General features: G+C 45.1%; 1 protein-coding gene across 1 annotated transcript in view; it reads right to left on the reverse strand.

Annotated features, from left to right (window-relative positions):
* Positions 1–311: 311 nt before the first annotated feature.
* The window catches only part of LOC104295892 (chromosome unknown open reading frame, human C11orf49), a 72,131-nt gene continuing 56,896 nt past the window's right edge, over positions 312–15,546 (reverse strand). The window contains exons 4-9 of the mRNA XM_009895705.1: positions 14,792–14,876; positions 8,763–8,848; positions 6,049–6,244; positions 4,357–4,466; positions 1,013–1,076; positions 312–492 (exon numbers count right to left, since the gene is read on the reverse strand). Of these exons, the coding sequence (XP_009894007.1) occupies positions 312–492; positions 1,013–1,076; positions 4,357–4,466; positions 6,049–6,244; positions 8,763–8,848; positions 14,792–14,876 (722 nt within the window). The remainder of the gene's footprint in view (positions 493–1,012; positions 1,077–4,356; positions 4,467–6,048; positions 6,245–8,762; positions 8,849–14,791; positions 14,877–15,546) is intronic.

Consider the following 15,546-nt stretch of genomic DNA (forward strand, 5'->3'; position numbering starts at 1 on the left):
AGAGCCCTGGTGAGAGAATTGCCGGCTATTTCTAAGTGGAGGCAGAGCTAGTGTCTGCTGGTTTGTCTTGCCTGCCAGCAGAGGGTAGCATAACTCTGCAGCTGGAAATAGCATGAATTTGGAGCTAGGAAAAAGGCAGGGTTCTTCCTGGGAAGAGACGGGTGGACCTGGGGATGGGGACTGGCGCAGCCACACACACTGGTGATGTGGACAGAACCCACCGTCAGAGCAGATGCTCTGGGAGGAGGTGCTGTGCCTCCAGTAGGTTCTGGAGAAACCCAAGATGGGAACGGTGCCCATCTTCACAACCTTCAGTTTTCAGAGGAGTCTGTCTCTTCATTGGAGCCTTCACTCTCAGCGTCCATTTTTCGCCGGTGGTGTAGAGGTTTCCAGGGAGAGTTAATCCTGGGTGAGTTACGGACAGGCAAATTAGCTGTGTCCCCACTGGAGCTGGTAGGACCGGAGATGGAAAGCCCTGAAACCTGAGCTACCCTGAAAGAGAAAAGACAAATGCTAGGCAGCCTAACTTGTCATTTTCAACCTTTACCGTAGTGCTTTTGGACTGAACCTGGGAGGGAAGCTGATTCACAACGAGCACAGGGATGGAAGGATGTTCATGGCACAGGGGGAATGCCTTGCACTAGTACCTACTAGACTCGCTGTGTGAATCTTTCTTCCTGTTTAAACAGATCTTTCTTCTGGGCTGAGTCTGTGTCCTCCAACACTCCTACTTTTCACCATCCAAACCAAATTTCCCTGCTTATTAGAGACTGCTGCTTCCTCTAGATCCCTCTTTGAGGCACTCTTTTCCCCTGTTTCTGAAGCCTTTTCTAAGGATTTTGTTATTAGCTGCATCAAGGCACCCCAAAGAAAGAGGCCCTCTCTGCTCTGCTAGTTCCTCTACTGTTTTACAGTAGAGCAAAGAAATAGGGACAGTATTTTAGTAAAGTCTTTCTTAGCATGCTCCCTTTAATCTGTTGCTTTACTTCCTACTTGAGGCAACTCAACTTACAATTTCTCAAGTTCCTGATCCATGGCAGGGTCCAGAAACAAGTCTCCTTTATCTGGCAAAGCCCCTGGAAAAAAAATGCAAAGGAAAGTACCAGAGCAGAGTTAGGCTATTCACTCTTAAAGAAAAGTGCTCAAGCCATAGCAGCACCCAAAATCTTCCCTGCAAGACGGAGAAGGCTCTTCCTTACACCTATTAGAGAAATGGACACTGAATGTTGAGGATCATGGACAGATACAGAATGATGATTCATATTCTGTGTCCTTCACACAGGCTGTAGCTGAGGTCAGACTAAATGGGAGCCCCTCTCAGCAGTCTCACCTCTCAGAGAACTTGAAGACCCCTAAGGATTGGCAGTTTCCATTCACTATACAAAACTAGTGAGTACTGACTGTCAGGGAGCTGACAGTCTGTCAGCTTTGGGCCTCTGCTAATTGCCCTATATAGTCATCAGTCCTAGATCCTATCAGAGCAATAGATAGGTTGGTTGTGCCACAGCCTGAAGCATGTGCTATACCACCCAGGGAGATGTATACTTCTGTGCCACCTGCCTTTCTTGTGGGGCACTGAGCTTGGCGATCAAAACACCCCACAGATGTAAGACTACTGCTTTCCTTGCAATTCAGGAAAGTCAGGCCTGACTCTGGTGCACATTAGGTCTACAGGAGTAAGACTGGACGGACCATGGTCTAGTGTTGCTTGCTGTCTGGGTGAGAGTGTGAAAGGCTGGGCCAGTAATCGTGTACCCTCTCTCAGCATAAGGTCAGCATGCTTCTTTTTACATTTGAAACCTTATTCAGGATGAAGGACATGGTGTAGTTCAGGACTGGAACAGCTGGTTGATCATCCTTGCCATTCTCTGAAAGGACACTGGCACCTCAGGAAGAGCCCAGAAAGGAAGATGGGGCTCTTAGGAAAGCCCTCCTTCCTAATTCTGTAACAAACTCCACCTTGTACAGAGGTTGTGGGAGGGTGTAATCAGCCAGCACAGAGATGACAGGAATTGGCTACCACAGCCTGGGTAGTGCCACGCACCAGGATGAAAAAACCCACTTGGTAATCTGTACCAATAGTGCAGGGAGGAATGCTCTTGTTTTTCAGGAGACCTGGGTGCTACACTCCGTACCTTTGGGAAGTGGCTTTGTACTCCCCATGGGGACACAAATCTGGTTTCTGGCCCTGGCACCTTGCTCTTCAAGGAGGGGCTTCAGAGCCACCTGCCTCACATAGGCAAGCTGGCAGCAGTCATCAAAAACGCAGCAATGAGTACCTAAAAATTAGAACCAGTTTAGACCAGAACAGACTCCCCGACTCCTTCCAGTTCTGGTCTTCCCCCTCCTGCAAATGAACAGGAAAGCCTGGCACCACAACACAGTGTCAGGGTGGTCCGGTGAAGTGCCCCAGCCTGCTTCCATTCATGGGCTCAATTAAAAGAATAAGCAGCTAATGCTTAACTTGTTTCCACATTTGCAGAATGCACAGTGAGGTCTCTAGGGCACAAGAATTACTTGGGAAAATCAGTAAATAACACTTAAAGGATTCACGAATCAACATTGACACTGGAGTTAAACTGTGGATTCCAGTCTGCCTGACAAACTCATCAGCGCTGCCCCAGCCTGGACGAGCCGCTCTAATCCCTACCCCCGTTCCTCAGGGGGGCTCCTGGCTTTGTGAGACCAGAAAGAAGGCGGGCATCCTGGCCGAAAACTCCTCTGCCTGAAACTGCACTCGCTGAAGGGCTCTGGGGAGCTTGCGATCCCTCACGGACCAAAGACTATTGAAATCACCCTTCAGGAGAGACTAAAAGACACCAGGAAAAGAATCCTCCTTTCCTTGCCAAGGCGCTAGCACCTGTCAGACTTGTGGCTGCTGCCCCTCCTCTGAGAGGCCTCGGCAGGAGGCTGGCGGAGGGCCAGGGGATGGGCCCACATTAATGGAAACGAAAACCCACACACTTTGTACGTGGCACAATGGAAGCTGTGGGCGGGATTATTGTTTTTTTTCTCCACTCGTCTGTTTTCTTTGCACTCGACTAGAAGTGGATTTCGTAGGGCAAAGGAAAAAAAGATTTTGCTTGCTCCAATCCACGCATCACCTTCCCCAGTGAATACACTGCTTCCTAAGCCTGTTTGCAGAGGGGATTGCAGGGCTGTATTCATGCACCTTTGATATATAATCTCCGTGTTGCTGGGTAAGCAGCCCTGCCCCAGAGGAGCATTAGCAGCTTAAATGGTTTGCCATAAGAAGGGGCTCAGCCAGGGAGGGGACACTTTACTATGACACACACCTGTGCAAAAGAACAAGCCCTCAGGCAAGGCACACCTTTTCACTGAGGTTTGTCTTTGTAGTACTGGGACTGGCAGATACTCAAGCCTAGAAATGGAGGGAGAGGATACCTACCTAAAGACAGAGAAAGCCTACCCTTACTGGCCAGATGATTTGCTGAGTGGAGATGAGTGAAGATGAGTGTTTGGGCCTCCACACATTTAAACATACCTCCTGGACACAGCCTTGTCAAACACAAGAAGCCGTATCTGTTCCCCTTTGCAAGAGGAGGAAGAGCACAAGCAAGGCATATGGGGGCGATAGGGAATTATGAGTCTGAATTATGTATAGATTACATACTGTCCTTTTCCAATGAAACACTCTGTTTCTTTGCTGTAGAACAATACTGACCAGCACAACATGGAACTGAGCAGTGAGATGCTGCTTGGTAATCCCCCTGGTTCCCACAGCAGTCTGGTACAGAATTTTGTAGCAGTTTGTGTTTTATGACACCACCAGATTTTCAGCAGGCCATAGATTAATATACTTGTGAGATCACAATGCCTTGAGGGAAGATGGGGAAAGACTTGGCTTTGAGCCTTTGAGGCAAGGAGGCAGCAGAGGTTTTCCCATTAGATGTGCCTCTTATTCTTGTAGATGAGACCACTCACTTAAAATCTGTGGGAGAATAAAGCACTAAAACATAGGATGGGACTTCAATTCAGTACTGTCAACAGCAGTCAGCCACCTTACTTATCTCCTGACCACCTCTGCCCAATCTTTATAGCCAAATGTTAAAATGACAGTTCTGCTAAAATGATCAGCTATTGAAGAGGTAAAACATTGCTATCTTAGGGCAGCATTTCCTATCTAATTTTATCCATGAAGAAGCTCCACGGCTTCAAGCAGACATTAAGGCGTGGTGTTGTATTTTTAAAGTTTAATCCATCAACAAAAAGATGAAAAACTTTCCCTTACTCTCTTCCTGACAGTGTAAAATCTGGAGCATAATTACAGAAGAAATTCCACAGAAATGCCAAATGACTGAAAATCTAGAGCTGTACCACTCACAGGAGTCTTACCTAGGGCTCTGTTGATCCCCTGATCCTTTGCAAGTGCCATAAGGAATCCATAGAAGGTCAGTCTCTGTGCACTACTCAACATTTCCTTCACAAGAGCAGAAGGTGGACAGCTAGGAAAAGAGAGACAAAGAGGCCATCTTGTCTTTTAAATTATCATCCTATTTTTTTTTCCCAAGACCCAGCTCAAACTGGAGAAATAAGCCCTTTTACCTGTTCTAATACTGTCAAGTTGCCCTTACTCAATTTAAAACAGCTTCCTTATTTAGCATTGCATTTGCTTCCCATTTACTAAGCAAAATGTTTGAGCTGGGGTACATCCCTAGGAGCAATCTTACCTCTCTCCATTCCAAGGACAGGGAGGAAAGCCTAGATTCACTCAGAAGCATACACATTCCAACTCTTAGCATATTTTTTTCAAAAATTAACTGGGAAATCATTTCTTTTAGAAGACAATAAACTTTCATGAGGGTTGTTAGATTTTTATCACCCGTTTATCAGTAATAGTCATCCAAGGGGCAGGACAACCTCTCCAATGATAGCCTAAACACGTCAGAAAATATTTAGGTGGGGACTAAATTGACATGTCCCCTACTTCTACACTCACCTTAACTCCTGGCCCTGACTTCTAAGCAATATCATCAGAGGGATTCTTGGTCTTGCCTAATACTCCTTAAAGGATTTAATGCAAAATAAAACTGCCTCATAAAGAGGAAATGTTGATCAGTCCGTGGTTTAGTGGCAACCCTGTGAGATGTGGGTGTGGGCTGGTGATCCCTCAGGCAAAGGTGGTTACCAAAGCCTGGCTGAATATTGGGCTACTGGATGAAAGGCTGGGAATGGCTCCCCTCACAGTGCTGTGCAGAGCCTGACCTACCAGATGGGCTCACAGCATCCTTCCCATCTGAAGCTCGCAGGACATACAGGGATTGTAGAGCTTTTGTTACTTAAAAGAACAAAACAACCTGGCACCTCCATGCCTAGATATTTATAGTACTGGACAGCAGTTCAGCAGTAATTTTGTGGATCACAGATTTGGATTCAGGCACCTAAAACAGGAATCAGGTGGAACTTGTGTCCCGAGTCTTTTTGTGGATCTAGCCCATGACCTTCTAGCAGGGCACGTGCTCACTACCTGCAAGAAACTATGAAGTAAGTGTCTGTCAAAGCTATACAATAAGGTCTGGCATTGCTCCATCCCCTGCTGATCTAAGGCTGGTCTTGTGCCTGGGATCTGTAACTGGAGACCAGCTCCATCACAGGCTTGGGTACAGACTAGCAGTGTGACCTTGTTCAGGTACTAAGGCTTCAAACTCCATCCACCCCAGTGAGCCTTTCCTATGCTTCAACACCCAAGAACACAACTGCGCTTGTTTATCTCCTCTAATTAACTCAGATGGTAGATGACCTCTCCTTGATGAAAGCATCAATGCAGAAGTAAGAAGAAAAGCGGACACCCAAATCAATCCATTACTTCAAGAATCAGCTCAAATCCCATGTTTCTTCGGTCCATGAACTTGTTTCTCTCCCTTGGTAAAAGCAGTTTGGCTATGATCTCTCCCTTCATACTTCTCCAATGAGATCTATTTCGGAGTTATAGCTTGTTAAAAGTCCTGTATTTCTTCACAGCTCCAACCTTACAAAAGCTCTCCAGAGACACACACTTCAAATTTGTGTTTTGGACTCAATTCATACCTGTATTTTGACCTGTCACACAAGGACTCCAGGCACTGGTAGAAGAGAGATGCCTCTACCCCATCAAGTGGGCTGCAGTCATTTGGGGGTTGGCGCTGCCGATGTTGCCCAGAGGATGATGTTGGCACAATCACAGTATTTGGATTCTTGCCAGCCAGTAGATCTTGATAAATGGCAGCCACACTTTCCAGAAACTCTGAAAAAACGGAAAGCAATTTAAAACTCAGGGTTACAACCAGCAAAGTATCCTCTTGACCTACCAGACCAGGGATTAAACTGTCACACCCTGCTTTGTGTTGTACCAACAGGAGATAAGCACAACACTACGGCACCCTGCATATTCAGATCAGATATTATGCAGGCACAAACAGCCGTTTCCATATAAGTTGCTGGCTTCTTCCTGTCAGGATGATTACAAGAGGCCACTCACTCTGTTGAACAAGATTCTTCTCAAGGGAACAGAGGCAAGCTAGCACATGGATAAAACAGTGGAGCGTGGAAGTTAATGTCAAACACAAAACTAGTTTGCAAAGTCTAAAAAGCTTTCCTTCTCCATCTCTCGCCAATGATTAAGAACTCATCCAAGTTGAGAACCAACTACATGGAGTTGCAACAGGAGGAAAGGCAGCAAGTTAGTCAGGGCTCCAGGCTGTATTGTATCCCAGCTTGTCTCTGTGCTCCTCCAAAGTAAATATAACACGGGATCTAGAGGAATGGCCGGGGCAGGTCAGGGCTAGATTTGGCAGAAAGCCTCTCCCCAGGCTCCTCGTACTACCCACTGTTTACTGCAAGAGTCTAATTTTAAACAAGTTTGTTTATGGATGTGGTCAGCAGTTTACAAATCTAGATTCCATGTGGAGTGGTTTGCATGTGTGTGGGTTGGTGGGAGAGCATATGACAGGCTGCGTGTGTGCGTTGTGCCTGGGTGAACAGGACAAGGACGAGATGTTTGAGTATGTGTACACAAGGGCGGGCTCATGAGGACTCCAGTGGCATTTAAGTCCCGGGTGAATGGAAGCCTAACGCTGTGCGTGAGGCGGGTGAAGAGGAAAGGCAGGATGTCAGCAGGCCCTGCGGCTGTGCTGCGGTTCTACAGCTCAGTGGAAATATTTGTTCTATCAGAGAAAAACTTTCCAAACACATTTTCTGTCCCTGGCTAAAGGCATTACAGGCCTGGTTCTGCCCAACCCAAAACCACCGTTTTGAACTGTTTTTCTTTGACAAATTGTCATGGATAATGTTGAGATATGCAGAGGGAAGTTACAGAGGAAGTATATACAGAGAAGTACTGAAAAAAAAAAGAGATCCTTGCATTAAGGGTAGCAGCTGACTCTTAACTGCTAGAAAGATGGGAACTGACAGGTTGGATCAGATCAGCGGGCCACTCAAGTCTACTCTCTGACCACAGACTATACTCCACCACAGCTTCTTGCCAGTGTCTCCCAGTATCCAAACCTGGCCCCTTTTACCTGGTCGAGGCCAATTGTGAGCTACGTCCATCAGAGGGAGCTATTTAAGTGCGAGTGGACAGAAATCCATGAGCTTACATTACCTTTTGAAAGTGCTCTATACTGGGACGTGAGTAAGCAGCACCGCAGCAGTCGCCAGTGCTTGGGAGCACATCTAACTTCGATAAAGGAAACACTTCCCTCTTTTTGCCCACCTAAGCAGTTCCCTGAATGAGATTCCCTTTCCTCAACCACATTTTAGGGTCGACAGGACAAACAGGGCAACCAGTCTTGCCATACAGAACAAGCACCTGAATGCTCATCCAAGTTTCTCCCCCTTGTCTCCTCAGCTTCAGTTTAAAAGTACCTGGGGATTTTTACAGATGTATATGTGTGGGTAAGAATACGTAAATAAACACACACACACAAACTAGTATTATTTGATTTGTACTTTTCCTGTCAAGAATTTTAAAAGAAGTACCCCTTGTAGTTAAAACTCAAACTGGGGGAGAGGGGTAGAATATGGTAAATGACCAACAATATGAAGAAACCAGATGGGGATTAACTGTTTGCTTTCCCTTCCAACTAGGGGTTCTCAAATCAAACAAAAGAGGTGGTTCTGCATGGGACAGGTGGCAGACCTGTGCAACTCCTTGCCAAAAGGTGTTGTGGAGGTTACAAGTTTAAGTGACTTCAAGGGGAGGCTGGAGAAGTTCTTGTGAGAGGAGTCCACTGGTGGGGTCCTAAACCTATGGAAACTATACCCAGTTCAGAAACTTTTTGAGCTGAAACCAGCTTATAGTTGGGCAAGTATTAGGGGCAAGAATTGTATCTATTTGCCCAGCCCCTTTTCCTTTCAAGGCACCAGCTGGTGGGCTTTTCTTATCCTGTCTCTAGCAGGGACCAATACTTGAGGGGCAGAAATGCTGTATTAAGGAAAGGAAAAAAAATGTGCCCAGTAAAAGTTAATTGTTAGGCACTAACATACTCTACATAAAGCTGGAAATTTATCTCAAGGCTAAGACAAATACATGCATAAGCCATAACAGTTACAGGTACCTTATAATTCACAAAAATTTGGAACTTCCTTATGAAGCCTCCTAATCTCCTGGCATCAGTGATGCCTTTTGTCAGTAGATTCCATAATCTATATGTTTTCTGTGAAAAACCATAACCTTACAGGTTTCAAAAAAGTGAAGGGATTTGGGAGGTGTAAGGTTGCAATGCTATGCTAGTAGGTGAAGTCAGCAGCTTCCCAGCATTTACCTGAATAGTAGAACTGGATCTGGAAAGCAAAGAGGAAATCAGAAAAAGACATCAGGCAATCCATAGCATCATCCATCAGCACAATCCTAGGATGAGAGGAGAGAAACAGTTTAGCATCTACAAAAGAACTGAAGTCTGTAAGCAGGTAAACGAGATCCAGAGAAAGCGCAGCTAGGGAGAGCTGTGTGCAAATGAGGACTTCTAGTGGCTTGGCCCAGCATAAGAGGTTAGGTGAGAGGAATGCGAACACCCACTGCTGCATGGATGTGGACACCCTAATATAAAATGAAGGCAGCTTGAGAACCTGCAGTGAGGAGAAGATCCTGCATATCAATGCTATCACACACTTCAGCTACAGTGTGAACAGAGCAGTGTGACATGGACATCAAGCACTCGAAGTCTGGTGGACACGATGGGATGAACACTAGCATAAAAACTGCAAGGCTGGTTCACATGGCTAGACAAAGAGTAATTGTGCTACAGACAAGACAGTTACAGGAGTATTTAACTGGTGTAAGCAGAACAAGACTTACACTATTCCTCTGTATACCCGAGTTCATCAAACTGGGATATTTTCAAATTCATAAGGGTAAGAACAGTTATTAATTCCCGGTCTATACTCAAACAAACTCCACTTGACTACAGAGGAAATAACATTGCACCAACAATCAGCTTTCTAATTACACACTGTGAATATCCTATTCTCCCTTCCCAATGAATGAATCAGTCTCTTTTCATATCTATCAGGTCGATCATTTGAGTATCAGGTCAAATTCCACGGAAACTGAAGACTTCTTGAGCGAGGGACAATGTCTTCTTTCTCTCTGCTAAGCCCCAGGTGCATGTAGGGAGCTACATGGACCCCTATTTTGAAGCATACTCATGAATATGAAAAGTATCAGCAACAGACCATAAAGATGAAGTGTAAGTGATAGCAAAGTTCAACTCCTCCTTTCAGGAAAAAACTCTGGATTTCATAAGTTAGGGCAAAAACATTCATAAAAATGAAAAGAAAACAAAACCAACCCAATGCTCCAGTCACTGCCATTACATAAGGATGAAAAGGACAGTCTCTGAAGTCGGAAAATCAAACTTGGGCTGATCAATGACAGCTCAGACTGGAAAACAGATGGAAACACTCCACTTTGATGGGAAAAAACAGAGTATTCAGACGATCCTAAAGAAAGGTAGTTGGTACTTCTTTTCAACTGTGTGCAGGTCTACTGACCTCATACAGTCAGTATCTGGCATATCATGTCCACCTGGAGTACTGTGTCCAGCTCTGGAGCCCCAACATAAGAAGGACATGGACCTGTTGGAGTGAGTCCAGAGGAGGGCCACAAAGATGATCAGAGGGCTGGAGCACCTCTCCTGTGAGGACAGGCTGAGAGAGTTGGGGTTGTTCAGCCTGGAGAAGAGAAGTCTCCGGGGAGACCTTACAGCAGCTTTCCAGTATCTGAAGGGGGCCTACAAGAAAGCTGGAGAGGGACATTTTACAAGGGCAGGTAGCGATAGGATGAGGGGGAATGGCTTCAAACTGCAAGAGTAGATTAGATTAGATATTAGGATTTAGATTTAGATTAGATATTAGGAAGAAGTTTTTCACTCTGAGGGTGGTGAGGCACTGGAACGGGTTCCCCAGGGAAGTTGTGGAAGCTCCATCCCTGGAGGTGTTTAAGACCAGGCTGGATGGGACTTTGAGCAACCTGGTCTGGTGGGAGGTGTCCCTGCCCATGGCAGGGGGGTTGGAACTTGATGATCTTCAAGGTACCTTCCAACCTAAACCATTCCATGATTCTATGTCACATGAGAAGGACTACAAGTTCATTACAGCCAAAGTACAGGTCATATAGTAGGACCCTTTTGAACACAGGGCCAAGTGCAATCCACGGACCAGCTCCTGCAACATCAATGGTCTAAACACATTGCTGGGGAAACACTGTTCTGTCTCATGTAAAAGACTCCAGGGAGCTGTGTGGGAGGCTGACCTAGAAGAGTTATAGGATCTTGCAAGACTTCCCTGCCACTCAGACCAGTTCTGTTCTCTGTGGCAAAATCAAACATGCAGAGCAGCTTGAATTAATTATCTCAAAGAAGAAAGACTGGGGCGAAGAGGGTCCCCAGGAGAAAAGCCAGTATTTAAAACAAAACCCTTTGAAGATGTCAAAGTGCTTCTGATTTATTTATTATGTTCCAGAAGCCTCCTCCTCCTCCTGTCTAAAGAAGCAGTAGCTTCAGTTCTTAATTCTCACTAATAAGCATGTTACTGAGATTGTCAGTGGCCACATCAAGGAAATGGCTTTGAAGCTGGCATGCAGAGCATCCTCATCTCTCAGGCAATACTGCTCAGCCACTGGTGTTTCCAACCACTATTTAAACACTGGAAATGCGATGGGCCATATCGCTGATGAGCTGCACTCCCTCCTTTGAAATGAAGGTCTGTCTCACAGATACCTTCAAAGCACAAGCTCCAAAGCTTTTGTCAGTGCGTTTCTCCATCCTGGAGATGCAGGAGAACAGTGGAGAGTTTTTTTATGTATTTATTATGCAGAGAGACAATATTACATCACCTTCATGACAATCAACTCATTTAACTTGGTAAATCTAAAGGTATGGTCGATGGCTGTGCTCTGCATTACCAAGTCCCAGTCTCTTTCTTAGAGGACAGAGCATGAGGAAGCAGGCAGAGGTCTGAGAATTTGCTGGACATTTCTTGCTGTTAAAGACAGCAAGGAGCCTCTAAGGAAGGCTGTACAGCACATATGTGACTGAGGAGCGTCTAAATAGAAGCAGGTGCACTCTGGTGCTGGGTTACCGACTCCACTTGGCCCAGGAGTCTGCGCTCCAGAAATGCTGAGAAGTCTTTAAATCGAATACAATCATTTATGAGGAGATTGACTGCAGCTGGCTATTTCCCCACATAGCCAGCTGACTGAGCAGTCAGGGAAGCCAGGAGACCATCATATGCAACATATTTGCACCTCTTCCCTGAAATATCTGGCAAGGAGAGAATCCTATGGCATGGACTATAACCCAGACAGCAGGACCAAAATTGAGAATGAAATCTGAAAGCCTGAACTGCAACTCAAAAAGAGTTTATCAGGTAGCTGATATTTCAAGGGATTCTTTATTTGTTCTTTCTTGTCCAAATTAGACTTTAAGCCCTCAGGGCCACAGACTTATTTACAAAGTTAGTAGTCAGCACTCAATGAATAATGAAAATCAAGGAGAAACTTTGGAAACGACTGAAGAAAGATGCCTACACTTGAGGGACTCTGGTAAAGGGTGTAGTGGTCTTTCAGGGTTCAAGTGGGTTTGGCTGGCAGAAAAGCCTTGCTACTGTGCCAATGGGGAAACTTTATGATCTACTGATTGCGGTTAAAATCTCAGAGACCCAGACTAGACAGGATGTCCCCAGGACAAACTCTAGACCAGGCAAGTTGAAAGGACTTTTACTGGTCTCTGCTACCATTAAAGGCTAACTGACACAATCTGGTCTTAAGGCCAGGCTGGCTCAAATGAGTCTTCAGGGACTCGGTTTGTTTACTGATACATGGAGGCAAAAATAAGCAAAACATACAAAAAGGGCAAGATCTGCACTCTCAGGCAATCTTTTAACAACAGGGGTACAGACTCGCAAGCCCCACTTCCATTAGCACTGATGAATGCAACATGAGCTCCCATATCACATAAAACAGCATACAAGTGGTGAACTACTCAGCTCTCACTACCCAAATGCGGGTAAGTTCCTTGTGTTTCTGTTACAAGAGAAAAGTCAGTGCTCAGGTATAGATATTAAAATCATGGCATGAAACCAGAAAAATCCCTTCATTTTCTGCCTTCTGCAATTTCAAGATTCAGAAAGCCAAAAAGCATCTCTGAAGATCAAAGGTATCTCTGTAGATTAAAATCTTCAATCTGCTAATGGCTATAACCCTTTGAAGAAAAAAACACCCAAGAAATCTCACAGACACAGATAGCCTGGTTCTTTTTTGGGTACGACTTCTGCATTTGTGTGGCACCCGTAACAGAAAAACAGAGCTCTCTGGTGTCATGTGAATAAAACCTATATTGTTGTAGCCTCTGTTCTTCTGCTCTGACATTTCCTGATCTTACTCCCAGTGTTTGTTATCAGTGCATAGCAACAGCTCCTGGACGAGCGGAGTGCACCGTGCTGTGAGATCATCTCAGTCATGCAGCACTGAGACTACAACTACTCTCTTTCCAAGAGTGCCAATAATTACACAGGTCCTGGCTGTAGCAGTGAATGCTGTGGCTAATCCCGCCGCCTCTTTATTTAATTCCTTTCCTAAGCAAATTAGCAACAAAACTGTTGGGGGTGTGCAGACTGAAGGAGGAACAATGTCAGTAGGTTTGCATGTGACATTCATGCTTTGCAAGGACTCAATCAACTGGTGCCGGAAGACAGCCTGCAGAGTTCACCTTTCTAACTGGCAGAGACCAAGGAGGACAATGAGAAGTGTAGACCAGAAAAAGGACAAGAGAGTGAGCAACGGTTGGAAGGAAAGACAAAGATGGTTTGGAAATATGACAAGTTTTATTAAAATGGGTCAACTAGATTAGCTTGTAACAGAATAATAGCAACGTGTAAGTGAATCTCTAGCCAGCCACAAGTAGGAGTGAGGTCATCCCCACCTGAGCCTGGGTGCCTCTGACAGAGATCTCATTTCTCTCCAACACCTGCTCCCAAAGCCGGCTTGTCTGTCTCTACGGCACACGCACAACAGTGCAGCAGCCCCCTGAATGGGGCCTCTAGTTTACAACAGCCTTGTGGATTAAATTCCTTGACGCAAACATCATAACGTGTAGATACACTGAAGTCTCCTTTCATGCACCATCACAAATTCCTGCTCAGATCAGCTGGAACTCTATGAAATACACACCGGCACACAGGACCGGTGCTTGTGTACCTCCATGAAAGGAAGCAGCAGACACATCCCTGCTACAGGGTTAGCATTCTTTTTCAGTCTGGCACTGGAGGCCAAGCAACTGTACGCTGTGGACCCCCAAAGGCCCACTGATGAGCTAGAGGGAAAAGCAGTGCTCGACTTTTAGTTTTAACTGGACAAACACAGCTTTAACTGCAGTTCAACTCAGATAGCAGCATATAGGAGCCAAGGAAGAATTCAGAGAATCGGCCAAGTGGAAGTACTAGCAGATGGATAACACTTCTTTTTTTCACTTTCTGTAATATGATTTTCATGGGACTCTGATGCTAAAGAAAGATAACGGAATGACAAATAGAAAATGAAGACCTTTTCATTATTTAGGCCATGAACAACATAGGCAGCAGCTAATATCCTGATCGTGTGTCTGGATCCCGTTTCCAAATGTCATATCTAGGTCTGTGTGTGTGTGTATGCGGTGCGCACACGCATTCCTACTGAGATCTGAACTGACCCCCCACCCCAACAGATGCGTTCATCTTATTACATTTTCACTATCAGATAGTTAATAATCAACTGCCTGGGCTGGACTGGAACCAGCAAGCAGTATCAGAAAAAAAATCCATATCACATTATCAGTGCCCTGAGCCATCTATCTGCATTAGGCCTTGTCTACATTAAAATAAAATTTCAAACAGGTTAGCTACCATGTTCTTAGTCAACGTACTTTAAAACACTGGCAATCCTTCAGAGGTTAGTACCCTTTAAAGATGATCAACCATAGCAAGCTGGAGCGAGGGGGAACACATTTTAAAGATGGTAAACGGTATTTGAAACAGAGTTTAAAATCATTGGCTAACATTCTTTTATATGCAACTCATGTTCTGAACGTAGAGCCAGCAGCAGCATTCTGCACTGATATTTCAGTCCCTTTATACCTTAAATGTAGACTCTTTCTCATTTCTAGATAAACACCCTGTTCTTAACCTCAAAACACGGTATTTCTTTTCCCCAAAACCTTAAAAGCTGAAGGTCCCTGCCCATACCTTTAACCACAGATCTAGTCCCTAAGTCCACGCGTGTAGGACTGATCTTGCCTTAAAAGAGAGGATAAGGACCCACCTTGCTGCTTTCAGAGTGAGTTCCACTGGGAAGTCGGGGCAGAGCAGCTGCAGCAGGCAGTGGTATTCCTGTGCTGTCAGCAGATCTGCAGGAAGAGAGAGGTGAGAACATCGTAATTCTTTTACAGGCTGTTCCCTCCCGCTGCTTCATCTCTAGGAAAAAAACCTCACTGTTCCCTTCTACTCTCAATTCAAGTAGACTGGGTACTAATGACAGTGTAACTGCTCCCTAGACCCTCAGAGCTGGGCTTTTCAGATGGAGTTTTCAGCAAAGACAATCAGAAAGAGGCCTGATAAGGGGAAATTCTATTGAAAAGACTCCTGCAAAGAAACTGGTAACAGGTAGTGATTCAGTGTAAAAAACAGGTAACCAAAACAGGGCAGTTTCAAGCGAGCACACAGTTTGGTTTGACTTGAATATAACCATGTGGAAAAAGGAATCATTTCAAAGTTGCTTAAATTTGCTGAAATTCACTGGCATGGTGACATTCACCACAATATGCCTGAAAACCATCCACAGAACATCTGGCAGCAGTAACAAAGGCAAACAAGGTTTTTGGGTTGTGTATGGAAGGCTACAGAGTATAAACCACAGATGTTATTACTTTGGCATTTGGTAAGGCAGCTGGATGGTCTCTTTTGGAATAACGTGTACAAATCTGGTCACTGTATTATAGGAAGCACAGAACAAAGATCCAAAAAACACAAGAAAACCAATCAAATGATTCATGTTTTAGAGAGCAGCTTTGTGAAAGA

The sequence above is a fragment of the Charadrius vociferus genome, unplaced genomic scaffold (genome assembly GCF_000708025.1).
Source record: "Charadrius vociferus isolate BGI_N301 unplaced genomic scaffold, ASM70802v2 scaffold111, whole genome shotgun sequence".
Classification (NCBI taxonomy): Eukaryota; Metazoa; Chordata; class Aves; order Charadriiformes; family Charadriidae; genus Charadrius; species Charadrius vociferus.